The following is a 21,413-nucleotide window of genomic DNA, read 5'->3' as shown; positions in this document are numbered from 1 at the left end:
GAACCACTGACTTACTGGTTTCTGTCTGGGGCTCCACTTCGTTTGCTGTCACCCACTACTCTCTTTTGCAAGGGTTTCCTTGGCATGCAAAAAGAGTGAAGAACAAGCAGATTTGGTTTCATCTTTTTTTCTTCAAATCCTGACATGATGCCATTACCATGAACAGCTTTTAACATTATTTTAAAATGTTTGTCATGGGTCTAATCAAGAAACAAAACTCCAAAGCTCACTTGGCCAGAACTAGTTGTGAGGTTCTTCTTGTCTGCCTACTTTAGTCTCTACTTGTATGCTCTTGCTTGCTGCAACTGTTTTGGGAAATACGCCCTAGTTTTCCTTAACCCAGGAAGGTGTACGTATTTGCAATGTATGCCTTTGGAGGGTTTTTGCTATGGTCATGCTTGACAGATTACTTGCTGTCGTTTTTACTTTTCATGTTTCATTTGACTTCCCTTGCATGTAGCATTTCCCTTTGGGAATGAGTCTGACTCACCTTGACAATTCTAAATATAGAACTGTTTGAGGTACAGGGCCCAGAAGGCATATATGTTTACAGTGTAGTTTTGTAGGCTAGGTATTCTTGGTGGTGTGTATATCTTCTGAAAATGAGCTTTTCCTTCTCCTGCCTCTCTTGAATATGTCTGAGTAAAATTAAGAATAACTTCAAAAATACTTTTTATTAACTAAGGCTTTATTTAATTAAAATGGCATTCTCTGGAGAATTCTTTAGATTATATCCTATGAGTGAAACCCTCTCATTTTATAACCTGCTGTGATCTGCACTGAAAAAGGCAGCTTGCAAAGGTTAGTAGTGCCTGGACTGTAATTATGTCTTTTGTGAAGATCCAGGCCCCTAAGAACTAGAGCATCACATTGGATTTTGTGGGTGCAGTTTGGAAATTCAGCTACCGCTTTTATGGATCTTGCTGCAATGTACTTTTTGATATTACTTTTGTGATGTAGGAGAGGCTTCAGCGTGGTTATTCTTTGTGCTGTGATGATATCACAACCTCTGAATTGCATGGGAAGGGGCCACGGTGACTCTTTTCCACACCTGCATGGCATCTCCCAGAAACTGAGACAACTTTAGTATGGGAAAAAGCCCCATACTGGACTCTTCTCATGTGGGTGGGGAGAGGGGGGGCTAGCATTACCATTGTGGTATGTGAAGGTATTCAAAGAGCAAACTGTTTTTACCTAATTGAATCTGCCCTCTCAAAGGAATTGGTTCTTTTATCCTAGATGGAACCACTCTGAGGCAGTGTTTACCAATTATAAACAAACTTTATTATATAGATCTAAGCAAAGAAATAAAAAGGCATCAGATTAAATCTTTACTGAAAGCCAATGGGTGATAGTGGATAAAAAGCCATTTTTATGAATTTGCAGCAAAAGTAACTAATCTCTCTAACCGGTTTCATACTCATGTCCATTCTCTCAGGCATACAGCATTCATTCAGAGCTGGCTAGAAATCCACTGTAGGTATTACCCAAGTCCAGACTTTGCTGCAGCACTGATGACACAACCTAGGTTGGTTGTGTGGTGATGAATCGTTCATGATTCATGAATGTGATGAATCGTTCATGATAGAATTGTTCTTTTCCTAATTCCTGTGGGCTTCTTCCTTTTAACTCCTTGGGATGGTTCTCCTGAAGTAAAGTATTTATCATTCGGTCTTTTAGAATGGAAATTTCCATTCCTGAGTTGCTTTGCTTTTTACAGGCATTCCAGGCCCAGTTGGTCTCAGCTTCCCCAATCCTGGCTTGAATTATTGCTAAATCTTCTTTTGGCCAAGGGCCTCTTTGATGTGGTATCTCTTTGGCCTTGATGGAGTACATCAGGTCTTCAGGGCCTCCTGGTGGCTACTGCTGGTATGGATGCTACACAGTTATCTCTAGCAGACCTCTGTTCATGCCCAACAAAGAGGTTCTTTCGTCTCCTCAAAGATTGAGTTGCTAGTTTATAACTTGTATAGGTAAACTGGTCTAGTTCCTTCTTCATTAAGCTCTCTTCACTGCAGTGCTTCATCCAGCTTGACATTTTAGCCTGGCTAACCCCACACTCATTCACATTGTTTAACAACCTCATCACTTGACTTTCGTCGCTTTGTTCTTTCAGCCGTTTTCAGTTAGAACCACATTTCATATTTCGTCCATGTACTTTTCTTTTTTCTGTCCTATTTCATCCAGTCCTCCATGACTTTAATCAATGTTCTTATGTTTATTTTTTTCTTACATTTATTTAGCTTTTGCATGCATTCATATGTGTTATATAGTTATTTATGTTTTTCGCTGGCCAGTATAAATTTGCAAGCTAAATGAAGCTATGCTATGACATTCATCCATTTTTTTAAACTTTTGTACATGCTCTGGTTTGTAACCTGATGAAAGTGCAAAGTATTGCTGTAGCTTTTTGCCATGGTTGACCATAGTATTCAACCCACGATCCAGGTTTCTTACTGTCTTGCTGTTAGTTCTTATGAGTTATCATTTTTTAAAGATGTGCTGAGTTGGGCCAAAGTAGAGAAATCACTAAGCAGTAGCCTAATTTTCAGTTAATAATAGTGGTTGGTATCATCGGTGAGTAATTGAAGCAAAATTACTTTATAATTGGGGACTGAGATCTTGGTTCACCTGGATTTAAATGTTTCCAGAGTTGAAAAAAAGCAATCTCTGGGTTCAAATGAGATTATCTAGATAGGCCTTTGCTATCTCTGTGTCTTTGTTTCATGTGGGAGTGTCCCTCAAAGTACAAGTTGATTTGCATATGGATAGTAATTTGTCTTGGTTGTGCGTATGAATATTTTACTGTGTTTATATTCGGTGCCCATGGAGGGTAGAAGCCACAGTCATGTCATGACTTTCCTGCACATCATCTAGTTAGTTGGCAACCTTCAGTCTCAAAAGACTATGGTATTGCGCTCTGAATGGTGGTTCTGGAACAGCGTCTAGTGTGGCTGAAAAGGCCGATTCGGGAGTGACAATCCCTTCCACACCGGGAGCAAGTGCAGTCTGTCCCTGGTCTGTCTCCCTGGCTATGGGCCTTCCTTCTTTGCCTCTTAGCCTCAGACTGTTGGCCAAGTGTCTCTTCAAACTGGGAAAGGCCATGCTGCATAGCCTGCCTCCAAGCCGGCCACTCAGAGGCCAGGGTTTCCTACCTGTTGAGGTCTACTCCTAAGGCCTTCAGATCCCTCTTGCAGATGTCCTTGTATCACAGCTGTGGTCTACCTGTAGGGCGCATTCCTTGCATGAGTTCTCCATAGAGGAGATCCTTTGGGATCCGGCCATCATCCATTCTCACAACATGACCGAGCCAACGCAGGCGTCTCTGTTTCAGAAGTGCATACATGCTAGGGATTCCACCTCATTCCAGGACTATGTTGTTTGGAACTTTGTCCTGCCAGGTGATGCTGAGGATGCATCGGAGGCAGCGCATGTGGAAAGTGTTCAGTTTCCTCTCCTGTTGTGAGCAAAGAGTCCATGACTCGCTGCAGTACAGAAGTGTACTCAGGACGCAAGCTCTGTAGACCTGGATCTTGGTATGTTCCATCAGCTTCTTGTTGGACCAGACTCTCTTTGTGAGTCTGGAAAACATGGTAGCTGCTTTACCAATGCATTTGTTTAGCTCGGTATCGAGAGAAAGAGTGTCGTAGATCGTTGAGCCAAGGTACACAAAGTCATGTTCAACCTCCAGTTCATGCGCAGAGATTGTAATGCAGGGAGGTGAGTCCACATCCTGAACCATGACCTGTGTTTTCTTCAGGCACATCATCACACACAGAAAAATTCAAATATGCAGTTGCCATGTGTTAGCATCTACATGTGATATAAACGTGAAATTATTTTTCGCAAAGGAAGTTGTAATGTGTAAAGTGTGAAACTTTAGGGAAATTATTAGTGCTTAAGTAATCAGTGAATAGTATTCAATAATAAGAACATAATAGCCTTTCCTTGAGACAGTGGAAAAATTCATGCTCCACAACTGGTCTGTCGTATTGATTTGTTTACAAAACTGTTGGCAATATTAGGTAGTGATCATATTTCCGTAGCTATAGTATTACCACCTAATGGTTGTAAGTGGGATAGCTCAAGTCAAGGGTGACTTGAGTTTCTGTTTGTTTATCAGTATTGTAACACTCCCATAGCCTGTAAATAAATAAGAGACCACAAGGGATCAGATATCAAGGGAAGATATCTTCTCATAACTATGAATCTGGACATTAGAAGTTGATAAATACATCAGCTAATTGTTCTGAGTTCTCCTGCTGTTGTGTGTATAGAATAGTTAATTCACCATAAATACCAAATGGTCAGCATTTATTGCTTGCTGTTAGCTGAATCAGACACAACCTTCTCTGACCTTTAACTGAGTTAGTAACTCTTATAGCAGGGGTCTCCAAACCCTGGCCCGGGGGCCAGATGCGGCCTGCGGCCAGCCTCTGTCCGGCCCGTGGCCAACCTCTTGTCCCCTGAAAGCCACTGGCCCACTCAGCTGAACATAATCGGAGCTGTGCTCCGGTTGTGTCTGGAGGGCATTCTGAGGGCCAGAGAGGTTGAATGAATGAACCCATTCATTCAATTATTCACTCACCGAAGTTCCAGCTCTAATTTATTTATTTAAATTTTATATTTAAATTTTTTTTCTGGCCCTCAACACTGTGCCAGATATTTGGTGTGGCCCTCTGGCCAAAAAGTTTGGAGACCCCTGTTTTATAGAACTGTCGTTCTATAAGGAACGTTCTAAAAGGAACATTCTTTAAGGAATCGTTGCATTCCTTAAAGTTTGATAGTTTTATAAATAACAACTGAATTATTCAAAGTGTCCAAAGTGCTACTCTGCTCACACAGAAATGCTGGGCCCCATGACATTTCAAAAGGAGTTTGTTGAGTAAATTAGTGTAACAATCTTGTACAATAATCAGGGACAGGGAATCTGTCACAGGGGCAGAGACTCGTAACTCAACTGGAAAGAAGCTGTGCTGGACTTGCCCATCCCTGGCTAATACATACTTCTGCTTTGTTTGAATCTGAGTACATGTTTGCAGCAACCAGCAGGCATCCTATTTTTGGAATAAAAGTTGGTACTGGAAATCAGAGCACACAAGAAAGCAATGAGGGTTCAAAATATCCAGCCAATTGCAGAACAAACTGTTCATTCAGTATCATTTACTCAGTCAAAATCCAGTTCAGGGCTGGAGCAAACATCTGAACAAGTTTAGACAATATCAAAGGCAAGGAATGCATTTTCTTCACTCACAGACACCAGTGTGAAGGGTTGACCATTATTTATGTGGAAAGTTGAAAGTTGTATGATCTGGGGTTGGGAGGGGTGATTGAGCTCCATAAGCATCAATTTCCAAGGAGTCTGCTAGAGTTTGGTCAGATTGCTAAAATATTTTCTAACATTCTATATTACATACAGACAAAGAATTTGGTTCTTGAAAATATTTGTGAAAGAGAAGGGAGATATAAATTGAGAGTTCTCTGAAGCTCCTCTTTCTATAAACAGATCATGCTGTTATAAAAATAAGAGCTGAAACTTATTTAGAAGTAAAAGTTTTGAAAATGCACTTTTCTGTTCAGTTTGAGAACATCATGTTGCTATGGAGAGAATGTAACTTTGGCTCTGTGTGTGTGTGTGTGTGTGTGTGTGTGTGTGTGTATCAGTGTTGGCAACTCAAGTCAGGTGACTAGAACTCAAGTCGCAAAAATGCGTGTTTTTTGGTGATTTGGCGACTCGTGAGTTGCATTCAGGGAAGACTCTGAAAAAGACTTGAGTTAGAGCCCCCAACTTGGCACTCATCCCCATGCGTGCTGACTTGAGTCTGCCTATGTCTGGGGAAGCTTGTTTACTGTTTTTGCCGTGTCGAAAACCTTGTGGAGCAAGCATTCCAGCAGCCAGGAGTTCCAGCTGGGAGGCAGGAAAGTGTTAATAAATCAGGTGGGAGGGGGGAGGCAGGAAAAAAGGAGCTCTTTTTTCTTATCTCTGATAGAAAGCAAGGAATCTGATAGGATAGGAATGATCATTGGACAAAAGATGGGCATTTGAGTATTTTTATTGGCTGAGGGAGAGCAGGAGGGGGAGCCCAAGGGGTTTCTTGCCAGAAGCCCAGAGTGGTGGGAGAAAACGTTTTTGCCTGATTCTGCTTTCCAACCTTATGGCAACTTCTTGACTCTGTTGACTCTGTTGTTACTTGAGGAAGGGAGCCTCACTGAATGACCAGCTACAGTAGGACGACTTCTGAGTAGGGCTGCCAAGGATCTAGTCATACTGGTAAGCCTCCCAGCTGCTGTTTTTGACCCTCCTCCCTCTTGCTGCTTCTGTCCCAACTCACTCGTTGCCCCCCCTCCTGCCCTCTTTACAGATGGGCGGGGACATCAGGGGAGTGTTCAAAGAGAGCTCCGACACACACACTCCCTGGCAGCAACCCTGTTTTCTCAGCAGCTGGCTTTTTAAAGTGGGGGGGGGGTGACTCTACTTGAGTCCATTAGAGTCACTAATGAGTGACTTGGAGACTCAGAAAGTGCCCCTATTAAGACTCTTTTTCAAGTCAAGTTGTGGGAGAGGGTGGTGATTCTCTGCTGGGTCATCTGTTGGCCTCCCCTTCTGCCTGTCAGCTTTTTTTGCATATTTATTTTTATTTCTTTAGGGAAGCTTATTCCCTTGTTTATGTTTCTAATACTACCTCCTATTATAGTCCCTTTCTTTGCACGCTATTATATCCTCATGTGTGCCATTTCTTGCTTTATGTTAACGAGAAATTATGTCATATTTCTCAGATTGTCTTTTCTTCTCTAGCCTGCATGGGATAGCAGGCTATGGGATGCATTAATGCATTAAGCTGTTACTGCATTTCCTTTTTTTAAAAATAATGAAGAGTAGGTCTTTTATTATATGATGTTAATGGTGATTTTTATTGGAGAATAATATGAAGCAATTAAAGCTCATCCTCCAGAGAATTATTTCTGTAATCTAGGAGAGTAAAGTTTCAGCAACTAGAATGTTTCCTTTTCCAGTTGTGGGCTTCCACTGCAGACAATGTGATAAGGATACAACTCAAGAGCTTGCCTTGTCTGCAGGCCTCTTACCCTACCTCCCCTACCTGTTCTGCTTTTCTCCAGTGGTGCTGGTAGTTTGATGGTAATGATTGGTGGTGACGACTTGTTCTCTTTTCACGTTCTCCGTTAAATAGTTGTATCATGTCATGACTCTTATGCTGTGTGTATATGAGGCTGTTGAGTAACATGTTGAGCTGCTTTGGGCGCCCTTCAGGAAAAAAGTGAGCTAAAAATGAATGAATGTAGAGATTTGAAATGGCACACAACATTAGCTGTATCTGTCCATTCCATCCAACCGTGTTCCTGTACTTTCTCTTTCCCTGTAAGCTCAGGGAATGAATACAGGCAAATCTTTTGAAGCCTAATCTAGTCTCAAGCAATAATAACCAACCTGGTGGTGGTAATAATAATAATAAATAAAAACTAGGTATTTATATACTGCCTTTCTGATCATCAGATTACTCCTCTGACTTTATTCAAGGTGGTTTACATAGGCAGGCATTTCTAAATCCCTCAAGGGGATTTTTACAATCATAGAGGTTCTCTCTTTCAAGAACCAACAACATTTCAGAATGAATCTTCCTGGTTTGGTCTTACTTCTGGCCTCCAGTTCTCCCACGCAGGCTAACAAGCAGCTCCATCTCTCACATGGAGGGCAGCCAAGACGCTTCTTGCTCACACCAAGAGCAGATGGAATCACTCAGCTGGGCTTGTCAGCTGCTTCAAGGTGTCGCCATTCTCAGCTGTTCAGGGAGCTGCCGGTGTCCTCGAACTGGCGACCTTCTGATGTTATCTTCAGGCTAACGGAGGCTCTACCATCTAGACCAGACCTCCTGCCCTAATGCCCTATCCCTCCTAATAAGGGATATCTTTTTGTCCAGGGAAGAAGATGTATGATGTCAACATGAGGGAACACCCATTTTTTGTGGTGTGAAATAACAAATTTTAAAAAGGCAAAAGTGGCTCTGTTCAGTTAATTATATAGCTTGCAGGTTAGATGACCTTGAACAGAAGAATGCAAAGATATCTTCCTTAGCCCTCAATGACCAGCAAAGGTCAAAAACCCTAAGAATGTAAGAACACTGCTGGGTTACAGTTTTGGTGAGGTTCAGCCATGGGGACATCTTACCTCAATCATTCAGATTTTGAACTTAGATGCAAATAAGGCACCGTGCAAAATGTGTAATGTGGCCTTTTGGGTTTTTTTGTTTAAATTAATGGATGGAGAGAAGCTGCAAGAGCTAGTGGAAATATGGTTGGGCCTGACTATTGCCTTCAGCACAGTTCTGCTCCTAATTGAGAGCCCAATTCTGTGCGCTGGTTTACCACCAGCACACACTGTGAGCTCATGCTGGGCTAGTACTGGTGGAAAGTTGATAATCTGCCACTTGGTGGTTGCCCAAACTACCAGGCGGCAGAGAGATAGGTGGGGGTGTGGGGGGAGGCGGGGGCGTTCCGGGGTGGGAGAAGGTGGGGAAAGGCGGGGAGAGGGCGTGCTGGGAGAGGGAGGCATGCTAGGTGAGGGAGGAGGGCAGGACTGGTGGAGTTCAGCTCCACCGAATCCTGAGCTCTGTGTAATGCCACACGGCCCCGAACTCTGATTTGGCAGCAGCTCTAGAGCTGCTGCAGAATTGAGTAACCCCATTGCAGGGCTACTTTCCTAATCCGGGGGAAGAGGATAAATGTTCCCTTCCCCCAAGGAGCCAGCAGCAGCTGCCCGGTTGTGTTCAGGATGCTGCAACAGCTATTTTTGGCGCTGTGGCAGCCCCTCCCCCCCACTCTGGGCAGCTCAGGACTGGGCTTTGACTCATCCATGCACTATTTTAAAGAGGAGAAAAAGTTTCCTTTGCTTTTTTTGTCTTTAAAATGACATGCAATTGTGCATTGAGCCATGGCACAAAGTTCTAAAGCCCCACTCCATGTTTCTCTCCCATTTAGGGATCTTATCTTATGGCCTATCCACTACAACTGTCTACTCAGTGATGCAGCGGCACCAGCATGGTGGCTGTTGTATCCCATGCGGAAAGTTTGGCATGTTGAATCCTCCTTAGGGGAATGGAACATTATTTTCCCTTCCCCGGGGTAAGCTCCCACTGCCTCCATAGATCAACCCAGACCTGTGCTAGTGATATCGCTGTTGAAAGTTCACGTTTACTGGTGAAGGTGGATCGGGCCCAGGAAACTGGTTAGGATTTGGTGGGTGTTGGTGCCACTGAACCCACCCCTTTCTAGGGCCCAATCTTTTTGGGGCCCAAGGGAAGCACATTCTACTGGCATAACATACCAATAGGATTCGCCTCCAGGTTCAATGAAGAGTTCCAGCATTTATGAAACTTCAGTCTGTACAGAAAAAGTAGATAAGAATACTGTTCTTTGTGGCTACTCCTTGATTGTGGAGCATGCTTCTTTTGGTAATTTCCAAAGACTAAATATCTTCTAGAAGAATATGATATGCATGGCATGAGAATTAGAAAGGTGAAGTTTGAAGTTCTAAATTAATATATTATTTTGCACTGCCTACAGCTTCTGGTTTTTTTTGCCTTTGGACTCCATGTGTTCCTGGTAAAAACAGGAGGAAGTTCAGGGTTTATCTTTTTCCTTGGGTTCAATAATTGAAGTTCCACCATTATTGGAAATTTCCCCAAATCTAAGTGCTTTAAAAATCTTGCATTCCGTTGATTTAGGAATGCTCACTGTTGCATATGTTATGTTCCTTCTTTTGGCACACTTTTTTAACGTACCCCCTTTGTCCATACGTGCAGAGAATTCATACACAATTGTACACACCAAGTCAGTTATCTCTGTACAGTCAACTTCCATAACGATGAGTTAGTCTGGGAGTTGTCTTTTTCGGAATGCTCCATTCCTGTTTGCCAGGGGAAATCAAATACAGGGCTGTTCTTACATGAATACTGGGGTTGTGTTTCACTATTTGCAATCAGAATGACAGGTCTGTCCAGCTATATTTTGTCGTTCTCAGATTCACAAGTAAAATAAATTCCATTCTTACCACATAAGCACTTCTACAACATAGGCTCCATTCTGTGTTGCAGTCAAATCTCCAAAGCATGAAATGTAATGTGATCTTATGAATGTTCTCTTGGAAGGCAGCCCCAATGAATTCAGGGGGACACCCTGCCAAGCAAGTGTCCCTATGAGTGCAGCCTTGACATTTTAAAACCACGACCCAAGATTAGAAATGATCAGATTGGAATCCATCAATAAAGCATTTCTTATTTGCTTACTGGTTACTAAGCACTTCAGATACATTTGGTCATTATCTCTGTAACACTGACAGCTGTTTGTTTGTTATGTTTTTGTCCAATCTCTTTTTTTTTCAAGTAAAATTGAGCTGAGGAGTAGTAGCAGGGGAAACTTTGGGGACTGTGCTCTCCCTGACAACAATGGGGGGAAAAGCACCTGGAAGTCTCCTGTCTTAACAGGAACCGCATTAATCAAAGGTGGTGTTGTTTTTCCCATTGTGATACTGTTCCTCTTTCATATACCGGGATGGAGGGGAAAGCAACTACAGAAGGTGGGTGCTGCAGTAACCACTCATGTTATTCTTCTCATTGCTTCAAATTATAAACTGGATAAACACATAGTATGGGGTTACTTCCAGAGAGGGTCACATGTTAAGACTTTGCCTTCTACAGGTAGCTTCACACTTCCAGAAGTTCTATTCTCTCTTAGTCCTGTGCCTGGAAGTTTTTCCAAATGGCTTCGATCCAGGGACCAAGGCAGAAGAGAATTTGCAGGTGCTGTTACTGGCACTTCTAGCATGGGAGCCATGTTAACTTTCAACAAGCAAAAGGGCAGGGATGAGCAAGCTCAGATATGCAAACCCTTAGTGCTGCGGTTTTCAAACTTTGTTTGAAACCCACAGTAAGTCTTTGCAGGGGCGGGGGGGAGGCAGCAGGGGCAGGGGAAAGGCAGCGATGCGATCCCCAGGATCGTGTTGCTCAGGGAACTGCAGGGACTGGGGTGCACCCTCCAGTTCCTGCAGCAGCCATCCCTGTATGCAGGGAGCCCTGTGCAAGCGCCTGCAGGGCACCCCAAGTCAAGGAAAGGGAGAGTGGAGTGATCTGCTCTGCCTCTGCAAAAGCAGAGGGTGCACCCCAGTCCCTGCAGCCCCGTCAGAAGGGAAAGCGGAGTGATTGTGCTCTGCTTCCGGTTTTGCGGAATGGGCCGCGATCGCTCCGCTTTCCCTTTTCCTGACCTGGGGAGCCCTGCTGAAGGTTGCACAGGGCTCCCCGCACCCCTGGGAGGCTGCAGGAGGCTTGAGCAAGTGCACCCAAGCCCCTGCAGCCCCCCTGAGCGGTGTGATCTGCTGTCTTCCCCCTGTCTCCTGGCTGCCCCTGCCCCTGCCCCTTAAGGGGGCAGAGGCCAGGACCCACAGGCTGGGGCATTGCGATGCCCCAGTTTGAATACCACTGCCTTAGTGCCTGCTGGGTATTATTTAGATGTGATCTGTACTATGTGGTAGTGTTGGCTGTGATTAAATGTGTTTCCGCAAAACTGATGTGTCCAAAAGCATAGACACACACACAAGGAAAATACACAGATATGCTGAAGCTGCATGTGCTGTGTGCAAAAATAATATAAGACACACATACACCACCTCCAACATGACTACTGGCTACTGACTGGCCAAAGTTGACCATGTGAGCTTTGTGACTGAACAGGGATTTGAAGCCAGAGTCATCTGTCCACAATTCTGTCAAAGTCCAGTACTAGCCAATCTTTTTTTTTTTTACCAAGTTGAGATTCTATAACAGGTTTCCTGAGCTCTGTGTGGGCCCAATCCTATCCAGTTTTCCAGCACCGGTGCAGCCCCGAGGTAAAGGAACAAATGTTCCCATACCTTGATGAGGCTTCCAAGACTGCCTCCCCAGCTCAGGAAGCAGTGCATACTTTATTGGCACAGCACTGGAAAATTGGATAGGATTGGGCCCTGTGTTGGCTAATTCCCTGGAACTTTTCATAATGTGTAAATTGCCTTGTAAGTTTTTGAGAGCCCAATCCTATGCATGTCTACTCAGAAGTAAGTCCCATTAGAGTCAATAAGACTTACTCCCAGGAAAGTGTGGATAGGATTGGGCTGTGAGTCAAATAAGATTTGAAAAAACATTTGGAAGTAAGCTAAATATAGGCAGAAGGCATAACTTCAGGGAAGTAATTTAGAATGTATGAAATCAGTGGTTAATTTATTTTAGAATTCACTTACGTTCCTGGTTAGTAATCAGTTTAAAATTTGTATTCCTTAGTCACAAACAGTTTGCAATTTCTTGGTGAAATAAGAGCAAGGAATGAAAGAAGGCCTGCTCATCAGTTAATTGGATTAACAATCATACTTATCAGCACTTATGCTTTAAACAAGGAGATTGTTCTACTCAGCATAAGATGCCAATCTCTTTTAAGCAGCTCAGCTCAATGTTACTATAGTTGGTAGTTTTCTTTTGTGTTTTAGATTTTTACAGGACATTGTTTGGAATTGCCCCCAATGAATTAGAGTGCAGTAATTGAATGAGGGGACAGGTATCAAACAGTAGTTTGAAATTCGTTTTATTCCAATAATTGATTAAAATTCTATTAGTAATCATAAAAGATATTGGCAGGGCAGCTCTTCAGGGATGAGCAATCTAAAACCTTGCCTTCTTGTTTCCATAGCAACCCAGCATCTCCATCCTTTCAAAGCATTCTGGCCTCCATCATGTACTGCAGGGGTATTAGATTCAGCAGAATTACATGAACAATTCAGTGTCTTTCCATTTCCTAAATTTCTACTGCATGAAAATGGACTGCACTAGCATTTCATGAAGGGGAAAAAGCTTCATGTTTCTCTTACTAAAATACCTTTAATATCTAGCTTAACATTGTTTACCTTAGATTTGGTCTTTTATTAATTAATAAAAAAGAACCCATTTGCCTTTTCAGGGGTTCTGTTCCTTTGAAAAATTTTATCTAATCATGCCTGACCAGTTGACTTAGGCAAAACAGTGTGGCAAATATTGATTTTGCTCTATTTGACATATTGTTTCCAACATATTAAACTGTTTTTTTCCAGTTGTCATTAATACTACATTTGAGCTGCAATCCTAAACCCACTTTCTAGGCAACAAGCCCCACTGAAAACAGTGAGATTTGCTTCTGAGTAAACATAGATAGGATTGCTGTAATTAAATGAAATTAAAGGCTGTAATGGGATACTCAAGCCCCATATATTTGCCATTAATATATTTGTCAGGTTTCCAGCTTGGTAGAGGGATTAGGATATGGAGGCAGAGGCTGCCACCGTCTCTGTCCCCTCCTGGGCCTGCTCCTCTCCTCCTCTAGCCCACTTCTGCTGCCTTCCCGCCCTCCCCCTGCTCCAAAAAGCCATACTGCTGGCCCCATGGCCATACTAATTGCCAGGTGCTCTCAGCATGCTTCTTCAGGCCCTGAGGTCCAGTACCAGCAGTGCATCATTAGCGTTGGCACAAAAGCGCCTTATGGCACCTGTACCTATGAATAGTGTTGCTAATGCAACACCAACCCATCTCTTCTCACCATGCTCTTTTAGCACCATCCTCTGTCAACTTTGGACATGCCCCTCCTTTCTGTGAAATATTTTATAATGCCCCTTTGCATGGACAGAGTGTTTTTCTTCACCGTTTACCAACTGCACTAAGCCCTCCTAGAGTAGGGCTTCTCTCCAGTGAAGATGGCAGGGCCTCATGAGATTTGAATTCTGGTACTTCTCTTGTAAGAACAAACTTCCTTGGTTTCCGACAGTATTCTGAACACCACAGTCCACAATTTGTCTAGAAACTCCTGAAGTGGATGATGGTGCTCCTATGACACAGCTAAATATGATGGCAGTACTCCCCACTTGAGTGTAGCCATTCATTTTTAGCACTGACAATCTAACAGTACCATGGGAGCAAGAGTAGCCAATTGCTATCATGTGTAATAAACACAGATTGCTACTTTGAGAAGATAATTTCTATGAGTAGAATGGTGAAAGGTGTGTGCATGTGTGCTTAACCCTTCCCCTGCCAGATGTGATTCCTCTATGACTTCCTTTCCTTTTCTGGGTTGCTTCTTGTTTCATTTGTCACATTTCTATCCTGCCCTTCCTCAGAAGAACTCAGGGCAGGGGTAAGATTCTAGGTGATAGTTGTAGTAGCTATAGTAAAAAAATGGAACAATACACTACCCCACAGCTATTAATCTTTCCTCTCAATTTGAACAGGACCTTCTACACTAAGGGTGCAATCTTGTCTTGTGCTGGAACAGGCAAGCCAGGAGGCTTGCGCTGTATCCAGCGCAGGATAGGTGCCCAAAGCAGCTCAGCCAGCGGTAAGGGGAAACATTTCCCCCTACCTTTGGGTAAGCCACCCTGGCCCCTAGGACTTGTGCCACCTCCTGAGGTGCTGAAGCTGCTCTGAGCTCCTTGGGAAACTGGGGTTGGGATCCAGCATAAATGGATCCTAGGGTCCCAGTCCTGCCTCCCACTCCCCACCCACCTGCCCCCGGGGCTGCCCACCACCCGCCTTCCCCCTGCCCTGGAATGCCTTCCTCCCACCTCTTCCCCACTTCCTCCCTGCCCACCCCAGAGCCTTGCGTCGGTCCAGCTGGACCAACACAAGCCACCACGGAGGCTGGATTCAGCCTCCATGTGCCAGCACACCTCTCTGCACTGGCACAGCTTGCTCGTGAGGAGGCGTAACTTGCTTTATGGCACGTTTTTGACCCTCTGAGACTGATGCAAGGGACTTGCGCCAGCCTAACGTGCAGTTAGGATTGCGCTGTAAGTAGATCAAACATAACCATCTAAATAAATAATTTGTTGCATTTACATCCCACCCTTCCCAAATGGTTCACTCTGCTTTAATCGTCACAGCAACTATGTGAAGCCAAGCTCAGATTAGGCTGAGACAAAGTGACTGGCTCAACGTCGCCCAGTGATCTTTATGAATCAATGGGGAATGGATTTCCCTGTCTAGTTCTAACATTCTTAGTTCTACTGTGGGTTCTGTTAGAGTGCAATCCAGACATATTTGGTACATCTAAGCCCCTACAGGAATTGATGGGATTTAAGCTCTTGTTTCTAATAGGGTTTAGGTGTGCCTCATGCTTTTATGGAGAAAGAGCTGAGCGGTTTTCTGGTATGTACTTCAGTCAGAAACTTTTAAAAAAAGTTTGATTCTGTTTATTCAGAAAGTGATATACAGTATATCAAGAGAATAACAACAGTGATGATGTTTTGCATTTGTTCTCATATTGTGTCATTTGGCACCCAACCAGTTTCTTACATTAGTAAAATTCAGAAAAGTCATCCTGTCTAAACATGAAAGGAATGCAGCTGTAGTCTCTCTATTTAAAAACAGTATCCGCTGTGGAGTACAGCCATTTTTAGAAGGTTAGGCTTTCCATCAAAGGTGGATTAATATTATTGTCCCATTTTACAGCTGTGGAGAAAGAAACATCATTTGCCTGTTGGCTCAGAGTTTAATTTATTTAATGGAAAACCAACCACTTATTCAGATGCAAATGCAGTCTCTCTGCCTGTTCAAATCAATAGAATAAAGCTGGGAAAGGAGAGCCTGTTTTCTCATCAGATTTCTGGCATGATTAGTCCTCTTGGAATAGAGCACAAGAATAGCGTTTATTTTTCTATATCAGTATTTCCAGTTCTGTTTTCAGATGTACAGCTGAAATAAAATAAGTAGCTGAATCATTCTGTTTCTCCAAAAATTTTTTTAAAAAACCCTACCAATAATAGCAGTCGCATTATGGGATGGTCCCTTTATGCCTGAACCAGTTTCCACATTGCTACTCCAGTTCTTGAAATGCAGTTGAGTAATCCAGCTAAATGTCCTGTAGCGTGTTAAGTGTTAGAGTCAGTCTAGACATGATGTGACAGATCCATGACTAGGATCTCCTGCGGTTTACAGAAAAGTGAACATCAGTTTTGGGGGTGGGCACCCATACGTGTTTTCCTCCTTGGGCCAAACAGTAGTCGCAGATGGGCCATTTTAGCCAGGAAAATGATTTGGGCAAGAAAAGAAGTTTACCACTTCCTAATGTTGCAGTCCCAATCCACATCAGGGCCTCTTGTGGCTGTTAGAAAAAAAACAACTCAAAAAGACAGAACTAAAATGGCACATTTCTCACCTTGGTTAGTGTTGTTTGTGTGTGCAGTTACCCCTGGCAGAATGCTTGTTCCACGAGCATTCCAGCCCAATAGGATTGGGCTGTTAATTCTAGTAAGACTGCAGATGAAAAAAAAACACTTTCCTGGAAGTAAGTTGCACTGGCCTTCTGAATAGATACATATAAGATTGTGCTGAAAGTTAACCTTTCACTTATTTTGTAGGCTGCAGTATTCTTGTCGCCTGTTCTTCCTCTTTTTATGCATGACAATTCTTCACTTTATTCTTTGCTCAGGACAGTTTTGCATGAACACTTTTATCTCTGATTGATATACCTTTAATCAGTTCACAGATGAAAATAGGGACATGCTTGTAACACTTCAGTTCTTAAACCAAAGACCACTTCGTACACCCAGCTCGGTGCATTGTTACGTATTGTTATCAAAGCGTTCTTGGCTGTTCATTTACTCTGCAATCATCTGTCCCTCACTGATTTAAAACCCAATAGCAATTATATATTTGCATAGAGAAATACTACAAAGGCCTCACTGTGCAAAAATTGAAATATCAACCATTCAGGCAGCCCAATCCTACTTGATTTCCTATGTGGTAATACAGCTACACCAACGTGGGGGAGTTTTGGCCTCCAGAAGCCTCCTCAGGGTAAGGGAGGCTTGCCTGGGTAAGCCCATGCTGGGCTACAAGGATCTACCTGGACCTGCACCAGCTCTACAGCTGGTGCAAGTTCACATGGACCTTGGCTGGAGAATCAAGGCTGGGAAAGGAGTTAGGATATCTGTGTGGACTGATGCTGCTGATATGGCCCCTTTCCCAGACCCCATCCTTCCTCCTCCCTGCCACATTCCTTCTCCTCCCCATCACCCTCCAACCCTCTGCACCAACTTACTGGCACTAGTGGTTGTCCCTGATCCACTGGTGCGCAGTCTGGTCACTCACCGCTTGTAGCAGCAGCCAGGCTGCACCAAATAGCTTGTTGCCTTTTACAACAGCCTTAAAGGGCCTTACACCACTGTAATGAGTGTTCAGGCAGTGTAAGGCCCACTTAGGATTGGGCCAAAAGTATACCACAGTGGCAGCTGCAGTGTGTGAAATAGCAGGACGTGCATTGTGTGGTGTTGTGCTATTCACATGCCTATATTTATGTGCACGCATACAAACAGGATGGATTCATTCCCCAGTCAGGCTGTCATGCTCTGCTCACTTGCATGGGAGTAAATCCCATTGTCACTTATTTCTGAACAAACATGTAAAGTTTTGTGTTGTTAGAGGTCTCACGTGTAGAGAGGCCTGGATTTGGAAGCCCTACACGAGACCACTATCAGCAACACAGAAGCAAACTTTTAACAAGGCATTTCCAACAAGTGAAACAAGTGAAAACAGGGACAAACGGGACAGTGGTTGTCCAGAGACAGGAACAGAAAACAGGGACCACCCCTCTCAATAGCAACAGTTGGATTTATGCTCTGATACTATAAACATAAAATCACTACCACTAACTTAGCTGAGCTTCATGAAAACTTTATCTGCCAACTTCTAGATCATAAATATTTGTTTTTCCACATACATTGTGCTTAGAGATGGGAATTGAGGGCAATGAGAAAGAGTGGGTGTGAGATGAGCAGTATGATAGTATTAAAATCTGGTTTCAGAAATGGGGGTGAGTTTGGGGTTCATACCCACAGGCTGACTTCAGGCAACTGAAAGACTGGACTAACTTGGAGACTCACAAGAGGGCATTTGGTAGTTCACTTTAAAATTACTTTGTCTTTGGAGCTCATTAAGGTCTAGGAAGCATTGCAAATGACCTAAGTTGGCACAGACTATCCTCTTTCCACTTCCCATTGCCAGTCAAGTGTAGTTGCTCCATCCCTGTGAATTCAAGCAGTGAGCATGAAGCAAACAAACAAACACTTCTGATGCCAACATCGCTGTTGATACAAAATAGTTGATCTGAGTTTGGTTATGTTTATTTGTTACCTACTTTAATGCTCTGATTATAGTATTTCTTATTTTCTTCTAGGTAGCCAGTGTTATTCTTGGGGCTGGAATGAACATGGGATGTGCGGAAGTGAAACTGAAGCAAATGTTTGTCCTCCTCAGAGCATTGGGACATTTAGTTCTGCAGAGCTGCTTTTAATAGGATGTGGAGCTGGACATTCCATGGCACTGTGTCATTTTCCAACTTAGAGCTGTTGCACTAGAAACGTTAGCATAGTTCTAAGCACAGTTTGGTCAGTGTACTCAAATTGCTAAAAAAAAATGTTGTGAACATCACAGAAAAGCTAGATCTTGATTCAGAAGGAAACAAAAGTTGCTTGTAGAGCTAATTTTAGAGACAGTTTCCGTATATTGAAGTAAAACCTGTAAAGTGAACACAAAGTGAACACAATTTAGCCAAAGTTAATAATGACTAATCAGTCCCACTGAAAATAATGGAGTAGGATTCGTTGCAACTAACCAAAGTTCACTGTGGTCCAAAAGTTATTCCATTTGAATCAGTGGAAAGAATCAACTTATGCTAGGTCATGCCCATTATGTTTGGCACTATAATTTTGTATAGCTCATTTTCTAAGTAGTGAGGTCACTTCTTGCCTATCGGAAAAAGATAAACATGTTTTTGGTCTGATGAAATGATGCAAGGTGTATTTTCTCCACTTACTGATGTGTACTGCCACTTTATTGGCCATGCATTGTTCCTAGTGCTCGCTGTTCTTAATAAGCCTAGAATAGTCAGCATCTTTAATGCAATCAAATTTTTTATTGTTTAGGGAATTATATAAAGCTCTTGATATTTTTTGATCTCTTTAAATTATATTTCTCTGCCTGGTGTGCATTTTAGTGCATCATGACTGGCCGTGTGTGTTGTTGTGTCATATGTCCAGATTGCCTGCAAAAGGTCCTTGGGAACTAGCCAGAATTTAGCTGGTGCAGATCTGAGTAGGCAGCCATTGAGGAGGCTGGGGCATTACTTGGGGTGAAGGGATAAATATCCCCTTACTCCGAGTCAATGGTGATCCTGGCCCCGGTACTGCCTGGAACATGACTGCAAGCTGCCCCCCCACATGCTGAACTGCCACCCCACCGGCTGGCTTCCACCTCCCTGCCTCCCTTCCAGAGGCCTAGGGAGGCCACGCGCACCCTTCCCAACCCTCCGAAGGCCTCAGGGGGCTGAAAATCATAACTTCCAGTTTCAAGAACTGGAAGCGACGTTTTTATACTGTTGGAAGGTCTTCTGAGGGCCAGGGAAGCCCCCCTAGCCCTCAGAAGGCTTCTAAGGGCTTAAAAACATCACGTTGGGTTTCCTTTGTGAAACCCAAAGTGATGTTTTCTGGCCCTCCAAGGCCTTTACAAGGTCTTCTGAGGGTTTGGAAACCAGTGTGCTTCCTCTCCAACCCTTGGAACGCCTTTGGGCAAATGACCCTGAGTGCCTGAGTGCCATTGGGGGGACGCCATGGCGGTTGGATGGCAGCGCAACATCGTCCCCCCAGTCTAGTGCCTGGAGCATTTGTCCCCATTGCCCCCCTCAGGTACACCACTGTTCCGAGTTGCACGGCAGCCACCTCCCAACCCTGCACTGGATACAGTGCAGGCCATCTGGCCCATCTGTTCCTGCGTAGGATAGGACTGGGCTGACCCTCCAGTGAGTCATGATCCCATTTTTGGTGGGTTGTGAAACTGACATGGCATTTTAGGCTATGTCCATCAATGGTTAAAGAACCTTTTCTTGCGTTGAGGGGTGCCCAATCACCATTATATTCACAGAAGCTTGAGTGGCTAGTAAAGTGAAACTTTTTTTAGGTGGGTTCTGATGCGAAAATGTTTGGGAACCACTGCAATAAGGAAGTGCTGTACAAATACTGTTTTGTTAATGTCAGTCTCAGACAATCCCAGCAGTTTGCTAAATATTAAAATTCAAATTCCAAAAGTTAGCCTCCTGACTATATTCAAACATTTACTAAATGATAGCAGGGCACCAATATCTCCATTGTCCAGATAGACTTAAATGAAAATTGTCAAAAAAATGGTAACATTTTTGTTTTAAAGTTTTTACTGAACTTTAATGATAACAGAGTGGCTCCATGTCTTACATGTGCACCAGAATGGTGATGGTTTCAAATCATGGCCAGTTATAGCAGTGATTCTGTTATAGAATGATGTCTGATCAGGTAAACGGATGCCTGCCAGGCAGCTTTAGTAAAAGAGTGATACATATAAGCTCAAATCTACAACTATTCATATGTATGCAGCTTTTGAAAAATAAATTAGAATAGATTAATATGCTGTTGGCAACCTTCAGTCTTGAAAGACTCTGCTATCGCACTCTGAATGGTGGTTCTGGAACAGCGTCTAGTGTGGCTGAAAAGGCCGATTCGGGTGTGACAATCCCTTCCACACTGGGAGCAAGTGCAGTCTGCCCCTGGTCTGACTCCTTGGCTATGGGCCTTCCTTCTTTGCCTCTTTGCCTCAGTCTGTTGGCCAAGTGTGTCTTCAAGCTGGGAGAGGCCATGCTGCAAAGCCTACCTCCAAGCGGGACGCTCAGAGGCCAATGTTTCCCATCTGCTGAGGTCCATTCCTAAGGCCTTCAGATCCCTCTTGCAGATATCCTTGTATCGCAGCTGTGGTCTACCTGTAGGGCGCTTTCCCTGCACGAGTTCTCCATAGAGGAGATCCTTTGGGATCCAGCCATCGTCCATTCTCATGACATGACCAAGCCAATGCAGGCATCTCTGTTTCAGCAGTGCATACATGCTAGGGATTCCAGCTTGTTCCAGGACTGTGTTGTTTGGAACTTTGTCCTGCCAGGTGATGCCGAGGATACGTTGGAGGCAGCGCATGTGGAAAGCGTTCAGTTTCCTCTCCTGTTGTGAGCGAAGAGTCCATGACTCGCTGCAGTACAGAAGTGTACTCAGGACGCAAGTTCTGTAGACCTGGATCTTGGTATGTTCCGTCAGCTTCTTGTTGGACCATACTCTCTTTGTGAGTCTGGAAAATGTGGTAGCTGCTTTAGCGATGCGTTTGTTTAGCTCAGTATCAAGAGAAAGATTAATATGTGGACCTCAAATATCCAAGTCTATAGTTAGATATATGGTAAGGTCAAAAGCTGCCACTTAACTCTACTTCATTGCAGATGGTTTTTTAACATAAGAATCTTGCATGTAGGAGGCAAAGAGCACAAAGTGACAAGGACATAACACAAGA

General features: G+C 43.6%; 1 protein-coding gene across 2 annotated transcripts in view; it reads left to right on the top strand.

Annotated features, from left to right (window-relative positions):
* SERGEF (secretion regulating guanine nucleotide exchange factor) overlaps positions 1-20,455 on the top strand; it is a 119,395-nt gene extending 98,940 nt beyond the window's left edge. Inside the window, exon 11 of one of the 2 annotated variants that reach the window (XM_066625676.1) lies at positions 18,239-20,455. In XM_066625676.1, coding sequence (XP_066481773.1) covers positions 18,239-18,351 — 113 coding nt within the window. In that variant the 3' untranslated portion in view covers positions 18,352-20,455. Of the gene's footprint in view, positions 1-18,234 lie in introns of both variants that reach the window. The other variant, XM_066625667.1, reaches the window with a different exon arrangement.
* The last annotated feature ends 958 nt before the right edge of the window (positions 20,456-21,413 follow it).

Source organism: Tiliqua scincoides, chromosome 1 (assembly GCF_035046505.1).
Source record: "Tiliqua scincoides isolate rTilSci1 chromosome 1, rTilSci1.hap2, whole genome shotgun sequence".
In the NCBI taxonomy this organism is placed as follows: domain Eukaryota; kingdom Metazoa; phylum Chordata; class Lepidosauria; order Squamata; family Scincidae; genus Tiliqua; species Tiliqua scincoides.
Note: the sequence above shows the minus strand (reverse complement) of the source record. Positions and strands in the feature narration are given on the sequence as shown.